At 37.4% G+C, this 19,701-nt stretch overlaps 1 protein-coding gene across 5 annotated transcripts in view; it reads left to right on the top strand.

The window, feature by feature from the left end:
* The window catches only part of SORBS2 (sorbin and SH3 domain containing 2), a 218,987-nt gene that overhangs the window by 102,995 nt on the left and 96,291 nt on the right, over window positions 1-19,701 (top strand). For 3 of the 5 annotated variants that reach the window (XM_021711373.1, XM_021711372.1, XM_021711374.1), the window contains exons 2-3: window positions 13,524-13,573; window positions 18,802-18,894. In XM_021711373.1, coding sequence (XP_021567048.1) covers window positions 13,564-13,573; window positions 18,802-18,894 — 103 coding nt within the window. In that variant the 5' untranslated portion in view covers window positions 13,524-13,563. The remainder of the gene's footprint in view (window positions 1-13,523; window positions 13,574-18,801; window positions 18,895-19,701) is intronic. The other 2 variants (XM_021711376.1, XM_021711375.1) reach the window with 1 other exon arrangement.

The raw sequence follows: 19,701 nt of genomic DNA, 5'->3' as shown, positions 1-19,701 counted from the left end.
GAGCAGCCACTGCACTCCAGTCTGGGTGACAGAGTGAGACTCCAACTCAAAAAAAAAAATAATAAATGTATGATGTATATTGATGATTTGGAATTAACAAAATCGATTTGGCAAGCAGAGCATTTTCATGACAATTATCGGTATTCCCGAATTCAAAATAACTTCTTAAATACACTTTACACTTCAAACAAAACCATCCTGCCAACATCCAGTGCAACTGGCTCAATTAACCTCAACATTCGCTAGTGATTTCAGGAATGTAGGTGGATTTGTTAGCTTGTCACTTCTAAATCATCTAGAGATCTTCAAGTGACATATGCAAGAAGACACTGTAAACGTCTAGGCACTCTGTTACATTGAAGTATCCAATAAGAACTCAAAAGCAAGTCCCAAGGTAGCATAGAAGAGCTGAGGGGTGGGCTGCAAAGGGCACATCAGAGGCGTCTACAAGCTTCTATGCCTGGGTCTATTTCCCTGGCAAACCACTTCACATCTGTAAATTAGGACATCTTCATCCTACAAGTATTTACTGAGTAAACACTGTTACCAGATAATGTTTGCATCTGAGAATATAGCTGTGGGGAAAAAAAAAGAGAGAAAATCCCACTAGTATGTGCATACAGAATATATCAATATTAAACTTTAAGTTACTTTTGTAATGGACATGTCTAGTATCTAAATAATCCATCTCAAAGAATGTTTTTGCTAAATCAATGTGAGGATTTGTAATAAACCTGTCCAAAAGTGATATGGTCATTTCTTTGAGGTTTAATGACTGCCAGTGTCTAGGTGGTCATATACTGAACCAGAAAGATAAATGTATCCATGAACAAGTGGCCTTTGAGACAACTGGGCAGAAAACACAGACAGTGGGTATGTGTGTGCATGTGTGTATGTGCACACTTCTTTTTCTCCCACTTTCATCTGCCTTGCCGCCTCTACCTACATACCAGTGGAAGAGCATCCATTTAGTGAGCCTCTCTGTCGTGGAAGCATGAAGCAGCATGTTCATCTCTGCACCACCATTAGCTGGTGTCAGGTGTTCAATTCCTGTCTCCCCATTCTGTGTGTTAAACTGTGCCTAACCTATATCTGACCCATGCAAAAATTCAAAGGATGAGAAATGCTTACCTCTGTTTCCCAAGTCTCAGCCAAATGAACTGTGTGGCTGAGATAGAAGCATATTGTTCTTTCCAGAGCTAAGTGTTTCTTATTTTACTTCTTAAAACTCATAGAATCGAGGGAGAGGGAAATGTCCAGGTAAACCCCAGTTTCTAATTTACACAATGCCTGAAGTAAAATGGACTTTCAAACTTTTTGACTAATGAATTAAACTATGAATGAATGATATCATTCTCTGAAGTGGAGAATGCTGGAAAAATGGGGTGAGGATTGGAGAGAATGGAATATCGTGAACCCATCATGAAATGGGAAAATATATGAATTATATCTGGATTGGGGTAATACAGGGAAAGTCTAAGCTATCTTTACTTTTCATGATATTAAACACTGAGTCCTTAAGTAAAATGATAGCATAAATACTTAAACTACATAAAATAAACCTTTTTAAAACACTGCATGTAAATGATGCTGTTTGTACACATTATTCTTGTGCACTCATTAAACTAGCACTCTGCAGGATTCATGTTAGGCATTAATTCCTGGACCTAGAGTTAATCTGTATGTTTGAAGGAAAATAAATTGTTTCTTCACAAACACTTCACAATTCACACTTCTCCCTAATTCTTCTCCCAATTTTAACTGAATGATACATTTATGACATAGTAGCCTTACAAATAGCCATAATATTAAATCATAATGCATGACAAATAAACATTCTAATTCCAAAACTTCTGAAAATGGGAACAGGTTGATTGAAGTTTTTGTGGGTCATAAGACTGGCAACTGTTTGTGAGTCTGATGCCAACATTTTTCAATGGTACTGAAAGCACAGAACAGCAATCACCCACATGAAAAATAACTTGAAATATCACCGTGTTCCCCATGCTATTGCAATTTAGCAAGTGATGACATGACTGATTCAGCCAGTAAGAAAATGTGATAAAAATATTGGTTAGGAATAAAATGTATTTAGCTCTTTGATTCTTTTATTTACTCAAAAGTAAATAGACTTTACTCTTTAAAACAGGAGATACACAAAAGAATGGAACGTTTGAAATGTCAACTACATTTGTAATTTATCTCTTTCAAAAGTCTTCTCTACTGGATACTCTAATAGAATATTTTTTTTAAAAAAAGATTCTTGTTACCCACAATGTCCTTTCCATTACTCATGATAAAAAAAAACTTTAAAAAGGTGGTGAAAATATATGAACTGAAGTTTTTTCTGTTCCCTTTGGTGTAGATGTATAAAATGGATGTTATCTTAGGAACTATCAAATCCTAAACTTGAGAATCTTAGTAGGAAGGCACTAGAGATGAAACGGAAAGACGTTTGAGATGTCGACAGTTCTCTAGGTCTTATGTCTCGGGTTAAGTAAACTAGGCAGCAAAGAGGAAGACTGCCTCGGATGATGGCTTGGACTAGTTGACACTAGATCCTGTCCCCTCCTGATGCTATCAGAAAGATGGATCTTTAACAGTCTCTTTCTTCTGAATTTAAATATGCAAATGACTCAAAAGATACATTTGTAAATGCCTCATTAAAATATTGACTTCTAGTTAGCTTCTGCTTGATATAAACAATCAGGATAGGGAAAGCATAGTGGTTTGCAAATTAAAGTTCAATAAATATTTGTCGGTTAAATATATCCTTAGATTTAGCAAAATTTCAGGCCATAAAAGGACCTGACGTGCTTTTGTATTTTAAATCAAGCCTTTCATGTTACAAATTTTAAAACTCAGACACATAGAAGTAAGTTGATCTGTCTGAGCACACCTTTACATGCAAGGCTTAATACTAACATCCACTTTAGTACAACAAAAAGTGTCATGCAATGTTAAGAACATGTATCTGAAAGTTCCCTAAAACCTGGGTGGTTGAGCCCTGACTCTACCACTTACTAGCTGCTTGCTGTGCTGGGGTTTGGGTATTTGACCCTCTGAATCTCAGGGTGACATCTGATCCCCAGTGTTGAAGATTGGACTTAATGGGAAGTGTCTGGGTCATGAGGGTGGATCCCTCATGAATGAATTAATACCCTCTCTGGGGAAAGGGAGGGTGACTGAGTTCCTGCTCTGTTAGTTCTTGTGAGAGTTCCCACAAGAGCCTGGCACCTTCCCCCGCCTCTTGCCCCTTCTCTCCCCACGTGGTCTCTGCACATGCCAGCTCTCCTTTGTCCTCCCCTGAGTGGAAGCAGGATGAGGTCCTGCTCCCCAGAAGCTGAGCGGTCGCTAGCACCCTGCTTCTGCCAGTCGAACTGTGAGCCAAACAAGCCTCTTTTCTGTATTAATTACCCAGCCTCAGGTGTTCCTTTATAGCACCACAACTGGACGAAGGTGACGTGGGTAGATGTAAACTCCCCAAGTTCCACTCCCACAAAAAAAGAAAGCTAACTTTTTGTCCCATCCATTATCTTTTGCTTCCTCCCAATATGAGTGACGTATTTTCTTGCCCTTGACCCTGACACAGGAAGGACAGACCGCTAACATCCCAATAATAATAGTTCATATTAGAAATGGTCTGGGGACTCCAGAAAGATGCTCTCTCTCCTCAACCGTGTTTGACTAGAATCAGTGTAACCACACATAGGCACAACAGGATTTGGGGTTTTCCATTACCAAATGCCACAGCATCAGTGAGGAAATGCTTTTACTCTCCACTCTAAAGGAAGAAATGGTAACGAAATCAGTGGCTATCAGGGTTTTGTCATGTGGATGTCCAGGCAGTCACAGTCTCTACCCATAAACCTGAAGGAGAACAGTGTCAGGGTGCTGAGGTAGAGGCCACGTGAACAAGAAACCCAGATAGGATCTGTGAGGTGATTCATGACCAATGTCTCAGTGGCCACCTACTCTGGAGATGAAGCCAGACTGCCCCCAAAAGAGTCCATGTCCCCATGCAGTTGGGAAGTCAAAAGGAAATATTCCAGAATAAAAGGAAGAACGTTGAGAGTTTGTTTCTATAGGTTAAAGGACGGGAAATTGCTGATGAAGATCAGATTAAGTAAGATTTTACTACGTTTGTAAAACACACCCACCCACCATGTTAAAGAGTGTTCTAGCCATTGCTAGATTTAGCCACCATGTCAAATAAGTAAGAATGATATGAAACAACAAAAACGTTGTTCAAATAAATTTCACTGCTCTCCACTGTATAATTTAGGTATAAAAAATTTGTATGCTGTTTTCCTTGCCTATTTTTGGTGGATTGAGTGAAAGTTTCAGCTTTAAATAGTGGCAGGGTATGAAGGACTATATTAGGTATAAAAAATGAAGAATGCTGGGAACATGTGCGTTGGGTAAGTACTAGAAGTGAGGTCATTTGGGTTGGCATTTTGCTGAAAAAAAAGGGCAATAGATATCAAATGCTATTTTGTTATATAATTCAGAAGTCTTAAAGCCTTTATTCTAGGATGGACTCATTTTCAACCTTTCTGATGAGAGTTGTGAACCAGATAGTTACAAACCTACCACTGAGAAATTGTCTCTTTTAGATATTTTGTTTTTTCAAGTCAGTAACATCTTAAGGGAATATTGAAGCCTCTATTTTCCATGCATCTTCTTGTCAAGTTGAAGCATAAATGTGAGTTATTTGAGAAAATTACCCCTAGGGCCACTGGGATTAGTTCCCTGAGATGGAAAAAACTTCAAGTACATATCAGTAATTTTTCTTTCTGCTGCTAATACTCACCAGGCAGCTCAACATTGTGTTTCCACCCTGTTGGTCTATGACCTCACCTAGCCTCTCTTCAGCATTCAGTGACAGCCTCCAAAACCTGGGAATAGACTCAAGTTCATGCCAGGCTAGCGCATGCACAGACACAAAAGGGCAACATTTTTAAAGTGAGGCAACCAGGCCCTAATATGACTGTCAAAGTGGGATTCATACAAGCACTGTTCATTTATACATTGGTTTAATTATAGTTTTTGAACAACTGTTACACACTAAACTCACAGTCCACTAAAGCCTCTAGACTTATTTTTGAGAAGTCAAACTCTTTAACCTAATCATGAAATTCAATTTAGCTGAATTGCAGGATTTCATATTTACTGTTAAAGTTTAATTCGGCCTGTCAAGATCATCTGTCTTTCTACTCATTACTTATTCACCTTTCCTGTGTATGCCTTCGATAGAATCATTGTTTGTCACTTTATTTTTTTCCTAAGCTAAAAATATTGAAGGTACACAGCCAGAAAAAAGGTACTTCCCAAAATCTAGTGAACTATTCTTGCTCTTCAAAGGAGTAGCAATAATAATGATAATATTACTTTTCTTATATCAGAAGTAAGTAACTTTAACAATGAGAATGGAAGATATCCATCTTTGTTGTCTGTTTTGATTAGATCCCAAAGAATAATGTAATAACCTGTTCAACAAAAATATCAAGTTTCACATTTTTAATCTGAAATTTCTTCATAGACAGTATTTTTCCCTATTGCCCAATATTTTATCCCTTAGATTTTCTTAAGCTGTGCATGAAGTGAGTTAAGTACGTTGTCATTCTGGATAAACTTTGTAAGCAGCATATTATTTAAATATTAAGACTAAAAGACCAAATTATAGCAAATTTCTACCTCCTCTCAAATTCCACATAAATGGGGTTGTTGTTTTTTTTTACCATTATTTATCTGAGACACATATATAAACATGAGTTTATAATAATACTGGCAGTATACAGCAAGCTCTGACACATGTACAGTATACAGGCATATTAATCAAAAGAAAAAGGTGCCTTTTTTAACAGTCCATTAACAAGCAGGATTATTTAAATTACTATTTAACAAAATAACATTGTCATGAAAGTAATTTGAAGTAAATGTACTTATTAACCTAAAATTTTGAGGTTTTTCAGAAAAGAATAGCACTAGCTATTGGCCTGGGCTTAGAAAATTTGAAGAACACTTTTCATTTTGACTTGTGCAATAATTGGGCAAAAGGAATCTTTGTTATAAGCGACCTTTATTTTTCTATTAGTCCTAGAAGAATAAATATGTGGTTCTATGTTAACAGCCCTTATTTTATTCATCAAGCACTTTAGCTGTCTGCCACACTGTCTTCTAATATTTTGTCATTTTCCCAAGCCCCTGTCTTATATGAGTCAGCACTTAATTAAGCACTGTATGTAATGTTTTGAGGAGAATGATCTTGATTTCAAATGACACGTTAAGATTCCTTAAGGAAGCTGCCTACTGTTTGAGGCAGGAGAGAGAAGCTGTTTTTGAGTGTCAGCTTGCTACTCTGTGATCTTGGGGGCAGTGATTTCTCTTATTCTCAAATGTCTTAACTTTAAAGTTCCTTTGAGAAGTTGGAATGTAAAAAATAAAATGCACATAAAATGATACTTTTCTATTCCTGCCAGAGCATTTAATGTTTGCTTCCACCTAAATTTAAAATATGAGAAAGGCAAAACTAGATTAGATCATATAATTTATTCTGATGTCAGATGATTTTTATATGTCAATATATAAAATTAAAATAGAAGATTTTAAAATTAAAAGTAGTGGAAAACTTAACAAAACACAATTTTTAAAAACAATTCTTCAAAAAGATCAAAAATTTTCTCCTCAAGATAGAAATGAATGCTTCTCTGTACAATGGTGGGAAGAAAGGGAGATACTTTCACTTAGTGAACTAACAGGAATGAGCTGCCATCAGGATGTTATCACTGCAATTTGTCATACAATTCATTCTGTGACGTTTATAGACATCTCGCTTGCCCCAGCCATCACTTTGGGCTGTAAGCTGTCAAAGGGAATGGGAAGGGTTTTTTTAAGGCTAATCATCACAGCCACTGGCCGTGGCCTGGCAAGGAAGCAAGTGTTTGATGCAGCTGTTTCCTCACATCTGTCTTCTCTTGTTCAGTGCAGGGGGAAAAATCCCAACTAAAAGAAGGATCTGTTTAAGAAGGAAAGAAAAACTACCTGGAAAATAGAATTCCTTTTCAATTCCACCATATTGCCAAGTTGGGGGTGGGAGAATTAGGAGATGGGAGAATTCATGCAAGTCCACCTAATAAACCACGTGGCTTACTTCACCCTGAAACAAAACAATAATGCCCCACGTATTTTCAGGGAAGTCTAGATTATCTTCTTAAAATTCAATCAGAGGTAAAAGTCTGCTTCAAAATAACTGAACTATTCATGAGTGGGAATAATGCCAGTTGGTTGGATTGGGCAGGGTTTGCTGGCGGCAGAGGAGAGGGACGAGCTGCGGCCAGAAAAGATGATGACACTGAGGTAAATTGTTCAGAGGCCTAGAAATAGGCAGAACGGGGATTGGAATCCAAGTCTGCCTGATTGCATGACCCAGCCTTCCAATGTCATTCAGCTCACCTGTCACGTGTTGTAGGAATATTCTGATTAATTCCTCACTTGTCTCTTTGATCAAGTTTGTACTCACCAGATCCTCACTGGGGATCTGGTTTCTTTGCATCAGCTGAATCCTCTTGGTTTTTATTTGCATAATAGAAGCCCATGGAATTTCTTAGCATCATCCTATCAAATTGAACAAATGACTTTGTCTTAGAGAAAAGATGCACCTGTAAGTCCTTAGATATATCCTGTAATTATCCCTAAGGATTGCAGTATAAAAGTAGAGAACACCATGAAAATAGGATGCTGGAAGAATATTAAATTACAAGACCATTTTAAAAAAAATATTAACAATATATTGTATTTAACACAGTATATTCAAAACATCATCATCTCAACAATCACATGACCATTGAAAGCAAAAAGAAACCAGCTTTCTTTTTGAGTTAAATAGAGCTTTGGAATAACATCAGAAAGACAGAATAATTTCCCTGGTGATCAGCTTCTAACCAATATAGTCTTTAGGGAAAATCTGTAAGTATTTTGAATAGTTTGCATTGTAAATTCCAAAAGGAAATTTGCTGCTTTCCTTGGAAAACATATAGTGCTCTTTCTTCAGGGAATTTTTCCAGGTATCAGGAAATTTGAACACTTTAGCCTGGGCAACATAGTGAGATCTCATCTCTATGAGAAAAAAAAAATTTTTAATGGTCAGCCATGGTGGCTCATGCCTATAATGCCAGCACTTTGGGAGGCTGAGGAGAGAGGATTGCCTGAGCCCACAGCCTTGGCAACTTGGTGAGCCCTCGTCTCTGCAATAAATCAGAAAATTAGCTGGATGTGGTGGCACGTGCCTGTAGTTCCAGCTACTCGGAAGGCGGAGGCAGAAGGGTTACCTGAGCCCAGCAGGCCGAGGCTGTAATGGCCGTGAGAGTGCCACTGCACTCCAGCCTGGGCAACAAAGTGAGACTCCAACCCAAAAACAAAACAAAACAAAAAAAAACTAAAAAAGGCTGGGTGCAGTGGCTTATGCCTATAATCCCAGCACTTTGGGAGGCCAAGGTGAGAGAATTGCCTGAGTCCAGGAGTTTGAGACCAGCCTGCGCAACTTGGAGAGACCTCCTCTGTACAATAAAAAATTAAAAATTAAAAAATTATCCAGGTGTGGTGTCACGTGCCTGGTAGTTCCAGCTACTTGGAAGGCTGAGGTGGAAGGATCGTGTGAGTCCAGCCGGTCAAGGCTGTGATGACCATGAGCATGCCACTGCACTCCAGCCTGGGTGACAGAGTAAGACTCCCCCCCCCAAAAAATAAAAAGTAGCCAGGTGCACTGGTGATGCATGCCTGTAGTCCCAGCTACTGAGAGGCTGAGGCAGAACTCCCTGAGCCCAGGAGTTCTAGGCTGCAGTGAGCCATGATGGTGCCACCGCAGTCCAACCTGGACAACAGATGAAACCCAACTCAAAAAGGAAAAAAAAAAACCCTTTATATATTCTTATAAAAGTAATCAATGTTTTAGTTGCTTCTTCACTGTTCCTAGAAATGCTGTTGCATGTGTTCTGACCTCAGCATACATGAATAAGTAAATGCTGGGGATAATTTGGCTCTTGAATACTGAGGTCCATTTTCAGGCACCGTTAGCTCAGGAATGCTGGGAGGGACCCAGTTCTAGTGAGCATGGACAATCAGGCCCTTCCTGCTGACTGAGGTGATTTCTGTACCACCCACACAGAAGCAGAGGGACTCTGGCTCAGCATCACATACAGGCTGCCAATTTAGAGAAACTATTCAGGAAAGGCGTTGAGGTGAGTTTCTAAACTCAGGGATTGCAAAGGGCCAAATAAACTACTTGGAATTTTTTTGCAAATATTTCAGAGCCGCGTATTGACATATTAGAAACGATTAGAAAAGATAAATGACAACCTGAATTAAGTCATGTGACTGTAACTGAAAGGTGAAATCTATTGGTATTTATGAACACTTCTAATCTTACCACAATCAGAGAGAGAGAAAGAAACATTGATGCATGGATCACTTGGGACAGTTTATCCAAAAATAGTCATACAAATGAACCTATTTCAAAGCAAATTAGGAAGTTCAGGTTAAAATCTGATGCATAACCTTAATATGCATCATATTTTTATTCTCGCGCTTAAAATACATCTCTTTTTAAAAACTAATATCCCACAATGCTATCCTACCACTTAGACTATGTGTCCTTTCTTCTGAATAATAGATGAGCCGTGAATACATTAATTTTGAAACAACCATAGCAATTTCTTGACTTAAAACTATTCCGTGGATACTCTTTTGGGCAACTCCTTACATTAACTGAGCTAAAATATAGTTCTCTAGTTTTATAGATGGTCTTGGTGCTTAAATTCAGATCTACCAAAACAAAAAGACACAGAATTCTTGGCCAAAACTGGGAAAGGATTTAGCCTCTGCTCCTCTTTAGAATGGGATGCCTGATCATCAAAACAACTCCAGCAGAATTACAGGACTGTGAGCACAAAGGCATGTTGATGCCCCTGCAGGATCAAACTTCTCAGGACCCTTATTCAAAAGTTAAATTACCCAGTCTATTCTCCTATGCACATTGAGAACAAAGCCTTCTCTGATCCATACAGAAAAATTACATGTCTGATAATCTAAATAAATTCAAGCAGAATTAAAAGACAATGGACACAAAGTTTGTTGCTAACAGTTTATACATGAACAGACGATACAATCTATTGCCATATATTTATTAGCAACAAAGGCTATGCTGACCCATGCATTAGTAAAAAAAAAAAAAAAATCCATTGCTATCGCAAGTGAGGATACATACAAAGTCGTTTTTTATATAAAACGTAGGTAAAACCTGAATATAAGTAAATACAGTCCCACACTACCTGCAGAAAATCATTTTGACTCAATGTACAGAGAATTCTTTGCTCTGTGGACTTTGTGCTAAAGTTCAAGGTAGCCTGCATTTCATGGTTAGCTTTCTACTCTCATCCCTGGTTCAGAATACTTGAAATACTGTCTTCTTCTAGTACCATGCAAACACTCTAGGAATTTGATGCTTTCCAGAATAATCTGTGCTTGTTATGTAAGTACAATCAAGGACACTTTTTCAGAACAGAACAAAAGAGATTAGATTCACTTTAGTTTGAATTGTCTAAAGAGAGTTCTCAGTCGTGGATTTGTTAATAGCTTTTGTTCAAATAATGGAAACAAAATCATGCATTTTTATTAGTCACCCAAGAAGCCTTTTGGTTTCAAGTTCTTCTTGAGAGCTCAGTCACCGGACTCTTCTTTTAACAAGTTGGAAAATGTCTTGCCTGATTAGGAAGTTAGTCATTTCACATTTTGACATCTGAAACAATGGGAAGTCAAAACAACCTCACAAATTACATTTATAAGTAACAGGATCTGTCACTTTAAAGCTGAAAAGCTCAAGAATTTGTGACGCCTTTCTTTGTTCCTGTTAATCCTATTTTACTTTTTGAGTGTCATATGTTTTGTAAATATCTACATTTGAATTTGAACAATAACTGTTGATAATTAGTTCTCTAACTTGGTATAAAAACATTACTTTCTATGAGCAGGTTTTGTATTCTGAGAGCTAACTTTCCTTCTGTGTTTGATGTTTTCATCAATCAGTATTATTCCAGCCCAAATACTGTCTTCCTCATTCCATTTTAAAAGCTAATATAGTCTTAAACACTGTGTTGCCTAGTTCCAAAAGAAATGGTGAAGTCGAATTTGGGAAATGTTCTTATAATTCCTATTTTCTGGAGATTGTTTATCCCTTCTTGTTTTAGAAGTTGCCTCAGCCCTGGTTGCAGACATCCCCTGGGGCTTTTCTTTTCCATTTATTTTGTCCATTTACGGTTAACGTATTAGGAGTTTTGCTACTGAGAGATTAAAATAAATCTGCTCGAAGGAGCTTTCTCAAAACTCCTGCACTGACCACTGCCTTCTTCTCCAGCTCCATTGGTATCCTTTCAAAACAGGTGATATTAAGGCTACCAGGTTTAAGGATTAGAAATAAGCTACATCTTTTCATGTAGTTCTGAGAGGGGAAGTGCCTCTTTATTTGTATATACTGAAAAAGAAGAGAGAAAATCCATCATAATAGAAATCCCCTCGATAACAGGCCTTACGGCTGCGGTGACTCCTTCGGTACCCGCATGGCTGTGCTAAGCGTCACTCCTGCCCAGCCTCCCCGCTATCGCAGCGTTGTCCCAGGACAGATGGGCAGGAACGTGGCCCCGAACACAATCAGGTTACGCAAAAGCTACACGCTTAACATAGTAACGCTATCATCTGCATCAGGGGTCCCCAAACCCCGAGCCAGGGACCAGGAGCGGTCCCTGGCTTGTTAGGAACCAGGCCGCACTGCAAGAGGTGAGCAGCCAGCAGAGCTCCGAACCGCAGCCGGCCCATGATTTTATCTACTACTTCTGCGCCTCTTTTTTTTTTTTTCTTTCTTTCTTTTTTACAATGAGTTGTATCATTATTTAATTATATGTTGCAGAGTAATAATAATAGAAATAAAGTGCATAACAAATGTCATGCGCTTGAATCATCTCAAAACCACTACCCTCCCCCCCCAAATTGTCTTCCTTGAAATCCGTCCCTGATGCCAAAAAGGTTGGAGACCACTGATTCTACATTGCTTTTGGTTTATAGCTCAAAAAATGTATACTGGGGGGTGATGCCAGTACTGTATTTTATCCATTGTATATGGCCATTGATTTAGTATTTATTGAATCCGATGGAATCAGCAGTTCGATCTAGGCGCGCACGCGCACACAAATTCCACTTGCTTCACGATTGTATTTCATTTGATTTAAGTATATTTTTTCATGCTATTTTATTTCATCATTTCCCCCCACTGGGAGAGAAGATAAGCATCATTATATTTAACTGGTATTCACATCTTTTTTATAATTAGAATTTCTTTCTATAAGAGTTGAACTTTTTGAGATGGCATATTGAGAGAAAACAATAGATGATGAATTGAACAGAAGAAATGGGAGAAAGAAGAAGAGGGTGAAAACCCTAACTGACAAAGACAGGAAAGCCAGAAAGTTCAAAAAGATCATGCGCTGGTCTTTTTGGAGACCAAAGAAGACCGTATTTGTCAAAAGTCTGTCTTGACAGGTGATTTAATTTCAACCCTATGTCCACTCGTCCATAAGGTATAAATACAATTCTCAAAAATCGTCAGCTGTTAAGAGTGTTATTGTGCACGGACACTGTGAATGCATTTATTGGAGAAGTCCACGTGGACATCTAACAATAGGCCCACCCAGGAGCCAAGGCAGAGTGGCCAGGGTAGACATCTCTTGCACTGAGCTCTTCGTCTTAGAAAGTTTGTTTCCTCATCGGCATGTCTCTCCTCTTTTGTCTCAGGGTGTGGATAAATAAGAAACTCCACAAAATAATGCACAATATTAAAAATTATTTTTCTGAGACCAGCACCATTCTGCCAACCATTTCTAATGAATTCATCTCAGTTGCTGTGCATCCATCAGACCCTTCATTGGGAAGAAGCAGTGTCCAATACTAAAACAGAATGGGTTTGTAGTAACCATTTATTTCCTTTGCCTTAAAAAAATAGAAATGAATCTCATCTTTCTTGATGATGTCCTCAAAATATGCATGGAATTTGTCACATGTCCTCTGCTAATGAATTGACCCACACATTGTAAGGCAATGATTTTAAAGTACCAGGGTAACTTTTAAAATTCTGGAAGAGGGCTCAACAAATTATTCTTTCAGGTTTAGAGAACAAAAAATTTGTACAAACGTTTGTAAAAGAAATTTAATTTTTTTAAAATGAAAACTCTTTTTCATTTTCATCCTTTAATGATAACCATTAAACAAAAACTCAAAAACAAAAATGTATGGTTATTGGACCATGATTTAACTTGAATAGAATTATAAATTCTGCCCATCTTATTAAACATTGATTTAAATAAGACTAATAATAATGTGATAACAACTTGTAGGTACATCGAAAACAAAAACACACTTACATGATATTTTGCTTCACATGCTAGTGAACAAATTATGCATCATTTTTTTTTCTACAGGAAAACTGAAGACTTTAATAACAAAACCTCCAAGGTCAATATGAATACAGGTATGCTGTCTCTGTTAGTTTTAAACTTTAGCCTTGCTCTCTAAAAATAATCTTGTCCCTGAATTATTAGCTTAGCACTCTGCTGATTCTAAATGTGATACTGAATCTCTAATTAGATGTGTATTCTAGATACATTGCTTTATTTCTCTGTATTTATGTTCCAATCCTATAGCCATTACAAGTAGAATTTTCTGTCCTGTTACCTGCTCTTACTTCCTTTTTCTCTAATCAGCATTTGAAGTTAACGCCTGTACCGCTAGGAAGAGATGGCATGCTATTTGTATGTGTACATTTGAAATCTCTCGCTTAAAACAGGCCAAATTCAAAAGTAAGTTGCTCTAATGGAAAATATTTAAACTTTCCCATTCTATAAACTTTTTATGTTGGCAAAGTCCGCAGATAGAGTGCCAAAGCTTCATACAAATAGGCACAATACACATAACGCTATACATGTTATATTTTTCGATGTAAGAATAGTATCTACAAACATCTTAACAACATTTGTGCCTTGGAACTCTGTATTGTGGCATTTTAATTATAAAAGTGTTTCCGATACATGCTATGTACATACGAATTTTTTGCCACAGTAGAAATATTTTGGTTTATCATTTTTACCTTTTCTTTCTTGAAATATACACTATTAAATAATTCAGGAAAACAACTTGCTCACTGAAATTTCGTCACGTGTTTAAGGGATACCATTTGCTATTCACAAATGAGCACTGAAAAGTTGTTTTAGCCTGTCATCCCACGGCAGAGGAGAAGGGACCCAAGATAGGCTCTCACACCCAGCTGGTCGCCTTTCTGTTGTCTCTGCTGTTCCTAAGTGTGACACTGAACTTCTGATTTGATTAGATATGTATTCTAGATTCATTACGTTGTGTCAAAGTGCCTCCAAGGAGGCTAACAACCACTGGCAAGAACCAATATCTCATGGTTCTTGTAGAGAGCCATGTGCCAACTTCCTGCAGCTGCCCCTGAGCAGCAGCCTGCACCCTCTGGGCTCCGAGAAGACGATGTCAGTGGGCTCCTGAGGGTGCAGCCCTCTTGTAGACATGTGGAGCACTGGACAACAGGCAAGGTGAGGTTGTTGGAGACAGTCAAAATACACCAGGAAGGACTTAGAAATCAAGAAGTATCATTACCCTGGAAATGAACCACATAAAGGCATTTTGACCATTGATGTCAGAATTAGACATGGAAGATGAGAGAAATATCATTAGGCAAAGTAGCCTGAAGGAAGCAAATAGAACATAAAGCCCACGGCTGGACCAGGATAAGCCATGCTGTGGAGCTACAAAGTCACTCCCACAGTACCCACCTGAGGAAGTTATGTTTTCTGATTGTTCTGAGGTATCTCTGCAGACTTAAGTTGAGCATAACTTCCCAATATTCCTTAGTTTGTTGAGTGCTGATTTTTATACTTATTATAACCTGTGATGACAGAGGTATGCATATATTATTATACTAAATATACTGTATCCACATACAATACATTCAGTAATTGATCTTCCTATTCATGTCTTCCAATCTCTAGTAGCAAAGTAGCACACAGAAACTTGTAAACTTGTTTTGGTTTCTGTGGCACTTGAGCCAATTTACTGCTTAGCAGCATGAATATAAGTCTCTAAAGCATCCTCTCGTTTAAAAAAAGTGATCTTGACTCTGGAAGGCTAACTTACACAGGATTATTTTGCTTAGGTGAATTTACATTTCTGTATAAGGCGTGTCAAATTTGATATTCAAACTTATGCATAAAAATTTATTAGAAGTGACTGAAAGTTTGTGTTGGAAATTCCAAGGTAATACTATAATGTTGTTATAAAAACATACCACTTTTAAAACTATAGATAAATATTGAATTAGGAAGTTGAGACCATTCTTGCTATGATTAGAAAGTGAAGTAGATATCAGTTCCTAAATAGCTAGTAAATAAAATTGGCCTGCATTATTTACCCATCAATCCTTAAGGAGATATATTACTATTTAATGTTCAGGTGTCAGTCACTAAGGATAAAAAAAATCTTAAATTAGATCTTTGCTTTGAAACTAGCCAAGGGGAATGTGGTTCATTTTTCATATTAAAGTATCTAAATGGTTTAGAAAAATAAACAAAACATGCTATATCTTCACTCTTAGAATTGGTAACCCATATTTTCTAAGGCGTATCTTGGCTATTGAAGGAAAGAGAGAGAGAAAGACATCAAATAATTCACCATATGTGGTTTTCCCATATGCTAGTTTTCTAGCCATGGAAACAGCTTTCAGGAGTCTTGCAAGAGTCGCCTGGCAAGCGGCAGGTTATTAGTGAGGATGAAGGTGAGACCAGCATAAGATCCTTCAGGATGAACTAAAGCATGAAAGACAGCATTCTTATTTTGAGATCTTAAAAGTATCTCCAATGAATGTCAGAAAGTATCAATATATAAGTAAATAGAAACAGAGAAAACAGATTACTGTGTTCCATATATTTCACAAATGCCTTAACTTTTTTGAATTAAGCTCTTTATTTATTTTTTTATTTTAGAGTTGTGGGGTGAGAATTTACTGCATAAGTAGATTGCATGCGGGTGAAGTTTAGGCTTCTAGCTGGCCCTTTCTCCTCCTGATTGAATTAAGTTCCTTATTAAACTGTTAATAAGGATTTGGCAAGGTTCAGTGGTTCATGTCTGTAATCTTAGCACTTTGGGAGGCTGAGGTGGGATCACTTAGCCCAGGAGTTTGAGTCCAGCCTGGACAATATAGCAAGATCCTGTTTCTGGGGAAAAAAAAAAAATTATCTGGGCCTAGTGATGTGTGCCTATAATCCCAGCTACTCAGGAGGCTGAAGCAGGAGGATCACTTGAGCCCAGGAGTTCAGGGTTGCAACGAGCTATGATTGCACCACTATACTCTAGCCCAGGTGACAGAGCGAAACCTTGGCTCTTAAACAGGATATAAGCTATTCTTCATTTGTTTTGTTTAGGTCTTAGAGCTCCCTAAAATACATAAATTGTTTAATCACAGATTCCTAAACTCTACTGGTTTACAGTGACCTTTAATATCTCAGTAGTTTTTTCATGGAGCTTCCTAGGCCAAATGAAATACCTATCACTTCTATTTATTAATTAATTAGGTGATAACAACATAATAACTTAATATTTATATTCTAACGACTTAGAAGCCATTTGACAAAATAATGCACATAAATTGATAGAAAAAATAGTTTTGTTTCATTCTTTATAACCACAATTACTTACTAAAGATACATGTTACCCGTGCACTGAGAAACTTCTTTTAGACCCTAGTGTTAGATTGGACATGGCTACTCTTATTTACTGGTTCAAAATGTTTTCTCAGAGGGCACTTGATTTTTATCATAGCAACCACCAAAAGTCCAATTTTCAAAGATTTGATGTCATCAAAAGAAATAGCACAATCCGTTATGTTGAAGCTGTGCACTACCTCAAGCTACTAGTTAGAATTTAAACTAGTAGTTCATGCAGTGTCCAGCAGATACCACTGTGCTTTCCTCAAAAGCATTAAATATCCCCCAACACCCCTGTGAATTCACCAAAGCAGCCCAGGTCCTCTCAGCCCACAGTTTGAACACCATGGGTTTAGCCAGAAGATCCAGGATCTTCTCATTCTGGAATGGTCTCTGTTCATCTCTGTGCTTGTTTTTAGACATTCAGAATGAGAAGAACTGGAAAATGAAATCACTCTGAAGGTGATGACAGTCTTCACTTTCTGTCCCTCGAAGCATACAAGCCTTTCAGACCGGTTGACAGCTTCTAGATACCCTGTGTTCATTACCTCAATCTTTTAGACACGCTTATCTCTCATAGCCATTTTCAGTTGGCTGAGTTTGCTAAAATCCTGTTGGTGCCTCTCTTGAAGGAATCTTCAGTTGAAAGTTTATATCATTGGTGTCTTTTTCTTTGGGTTCTCAATGATATTATTTGATTCATTGGACTTATTTTCTACTAATGTTCTTTCATGTCAGTTTTCTGGTTTAATTATTTTCTGCATTGGGAAATTGTCATGTTAAGCATATATTTTAGAAATTGTATTTTGGTATGTGAATTATTCTGCCCTAATTTTGAGGTCTGTTGACCTGACTGTTTGTGATTGTTACCAATAATTAATTCAAATCAGACTTCCAAGCATCTTTACTAATCTAAATTATCTCATATCTAACAAACATCCTGGGTACTTTCCCTATGAAATAAAAAAATAAAAATAGGAATGTGACAATGCATAATGATCATGTTATCTTTTTGGTGATTATATTATTTGTCTTATTCCATAACTTTCAAAAAGACTTAACTTAAGTTGTTTTGACTTAATGAGCAAACTGAAGGAAATGAGTAAGACTATTTCTTGCACAGGCCAAATTATGAAAGAATGTCAGAATGGAATTGGAATCTATTCATCAATAGACCATTAACCTTCCAATTTTAGAAGACTTCTTTTCCAAATTTAGAGTCTAAACTTCTCATAGCACATCAAAATAACTGATGCATTTGCACTTACTATACTTCTTGTTGTGATTTGCACAAGCATAAATATATGGATCATGATAGACACATTATCCAAAAGTATAAAAGCAATAAGTTAATTTCTTAAAATATGGTCATTTCAGTATTACATGCATATGTATCAAAACTGTCTTTTATTTTAATTAGGCTAATAGGATTTCCATAATGCTGTGTGTTTCTTTGTGAATCCTGTATATCAAATGTATTGTAATTATGTCAACTAATGACTTTTACTTTAAAAACTATTCAAGCTATGTTCAGGACGAGAATATGGCAAAACCTAAATTATAAATACAAAAGCATATTGTATCATAGCTCTTAATCCTGAATCATGGATAAACTATAACTCTAAAAGCCAGCGACACTGCTTCGAGATTTAGCATGAATTGAACTTAAACGGCATAAACAAAGTTGAGTTCTGTGTCTGGGTTTTCATTAAAAAAACATAAAATGTTAAGTATAAATTTTTCATTCTTTCACTAAAGCATTGACATCTATTTCTGAGACAGATCCCTGGTTTTTTTCTTTAGGTTTTTGTTTGTTTTAGTTGGGGGGGGAAGCGTGAAATTTGCAGATGTATTCCATGGTTACTAATTCAAGCGCTTCATCTTTCTCATGGATGTCTGGCACATTTCACTTAAAATGCATGGTATTGCATGTGCTTTTCCTGTTGCCTTGGCCTCTGCTATATCATTTTTTTGCTTCCAGATAGCGGTGGGTGTGCTCGCAAACGTGCTGCCATGTCTGTTACGCTAACATCTGTGAAGAGAGTGCAAAGTTCTCCAAACCTATTGGCTGCAGGTATAATATCACTAACTCACTGAATATCACACTTGAATGACTTTACCTGACCTTTCTCTTTCCAGACTTATCTTGTTTGGATGAATAAAGTGTCTATAAATACTTTTTGAATGCCCCACAAGTTCTTATATTTCTCCGCCCAAGAACAGCTTCTAACGCTTCTGACTGTTTTTCTTCTACACATAAAAAGCAAAGGAAAATGATATCTTATAGAAAACATTTTAAAAGTCAATCAGAAACAGCAATCACTTGCTAAAAATATGTTGTGTAACTACCAATGTTAATTACTAGCTAAGTTTGTAAATCTCATGAACTTAAGTAATATAGTATTTCATTAAGATAGCTCACCCATTCTTTGGGTTTTTGGTTTTTTTTACACTAAAAATTGCTGGAGGGTGGGGGTTTAAGGAATCTGAAAGAGAAATTTGCAGAAAATTGAATCTTTGTTAATTTGATTATTAAGGATTGCACCAGAATGGTAGAATATTAGTTTTAAAAGACACATTTACCTTCCTTTAATCCAATCAGAAAAGACTCTCCTAATGCATCTTTTTAAATATATCAGAGTCTTGACCCATTAAGATGTAACACAAATAGCCGGGCTTGGTGGCTCAGCCTGTAATTCCGCGCCGTTGGGAGGCCAAGGTGAGCGGATTGCCTGAGCCTGAGGGTTCAAGACCCGCCTGGGCAACTTGGCGAGACTTCATCTCTACAATAAATAAAAAATGACCCGGGCATGGTAGCGTGCGCCTGAAGTTCCAGCTCCTTGGAAGGTTGAGGCGGAAGGATCACCGGAGCCCAGCGGGT

This window comes from Carlito syrichta, unplaced genomic scaffold (genome assembly GCF_000164805.1).
Source record: "Carlito syrichta isolate Samal-C Ts95f unplaced genomic scaffold, Tarsius_syrichta-2.0.1 Scaffold302106, whole genome shotgun sequence".
Classification (NCBI taxonomy): Eukaryota; Metazoa; Chordata; class Mammalia; order Primates; family Tarsiidae; genus Carlito; species Carlito syrichta.
The sequence above is the reverse complement of the archived record's forward strand: the minus strand, read 5'-3'. Positions and strand labels throughout refer to the sequence as shown.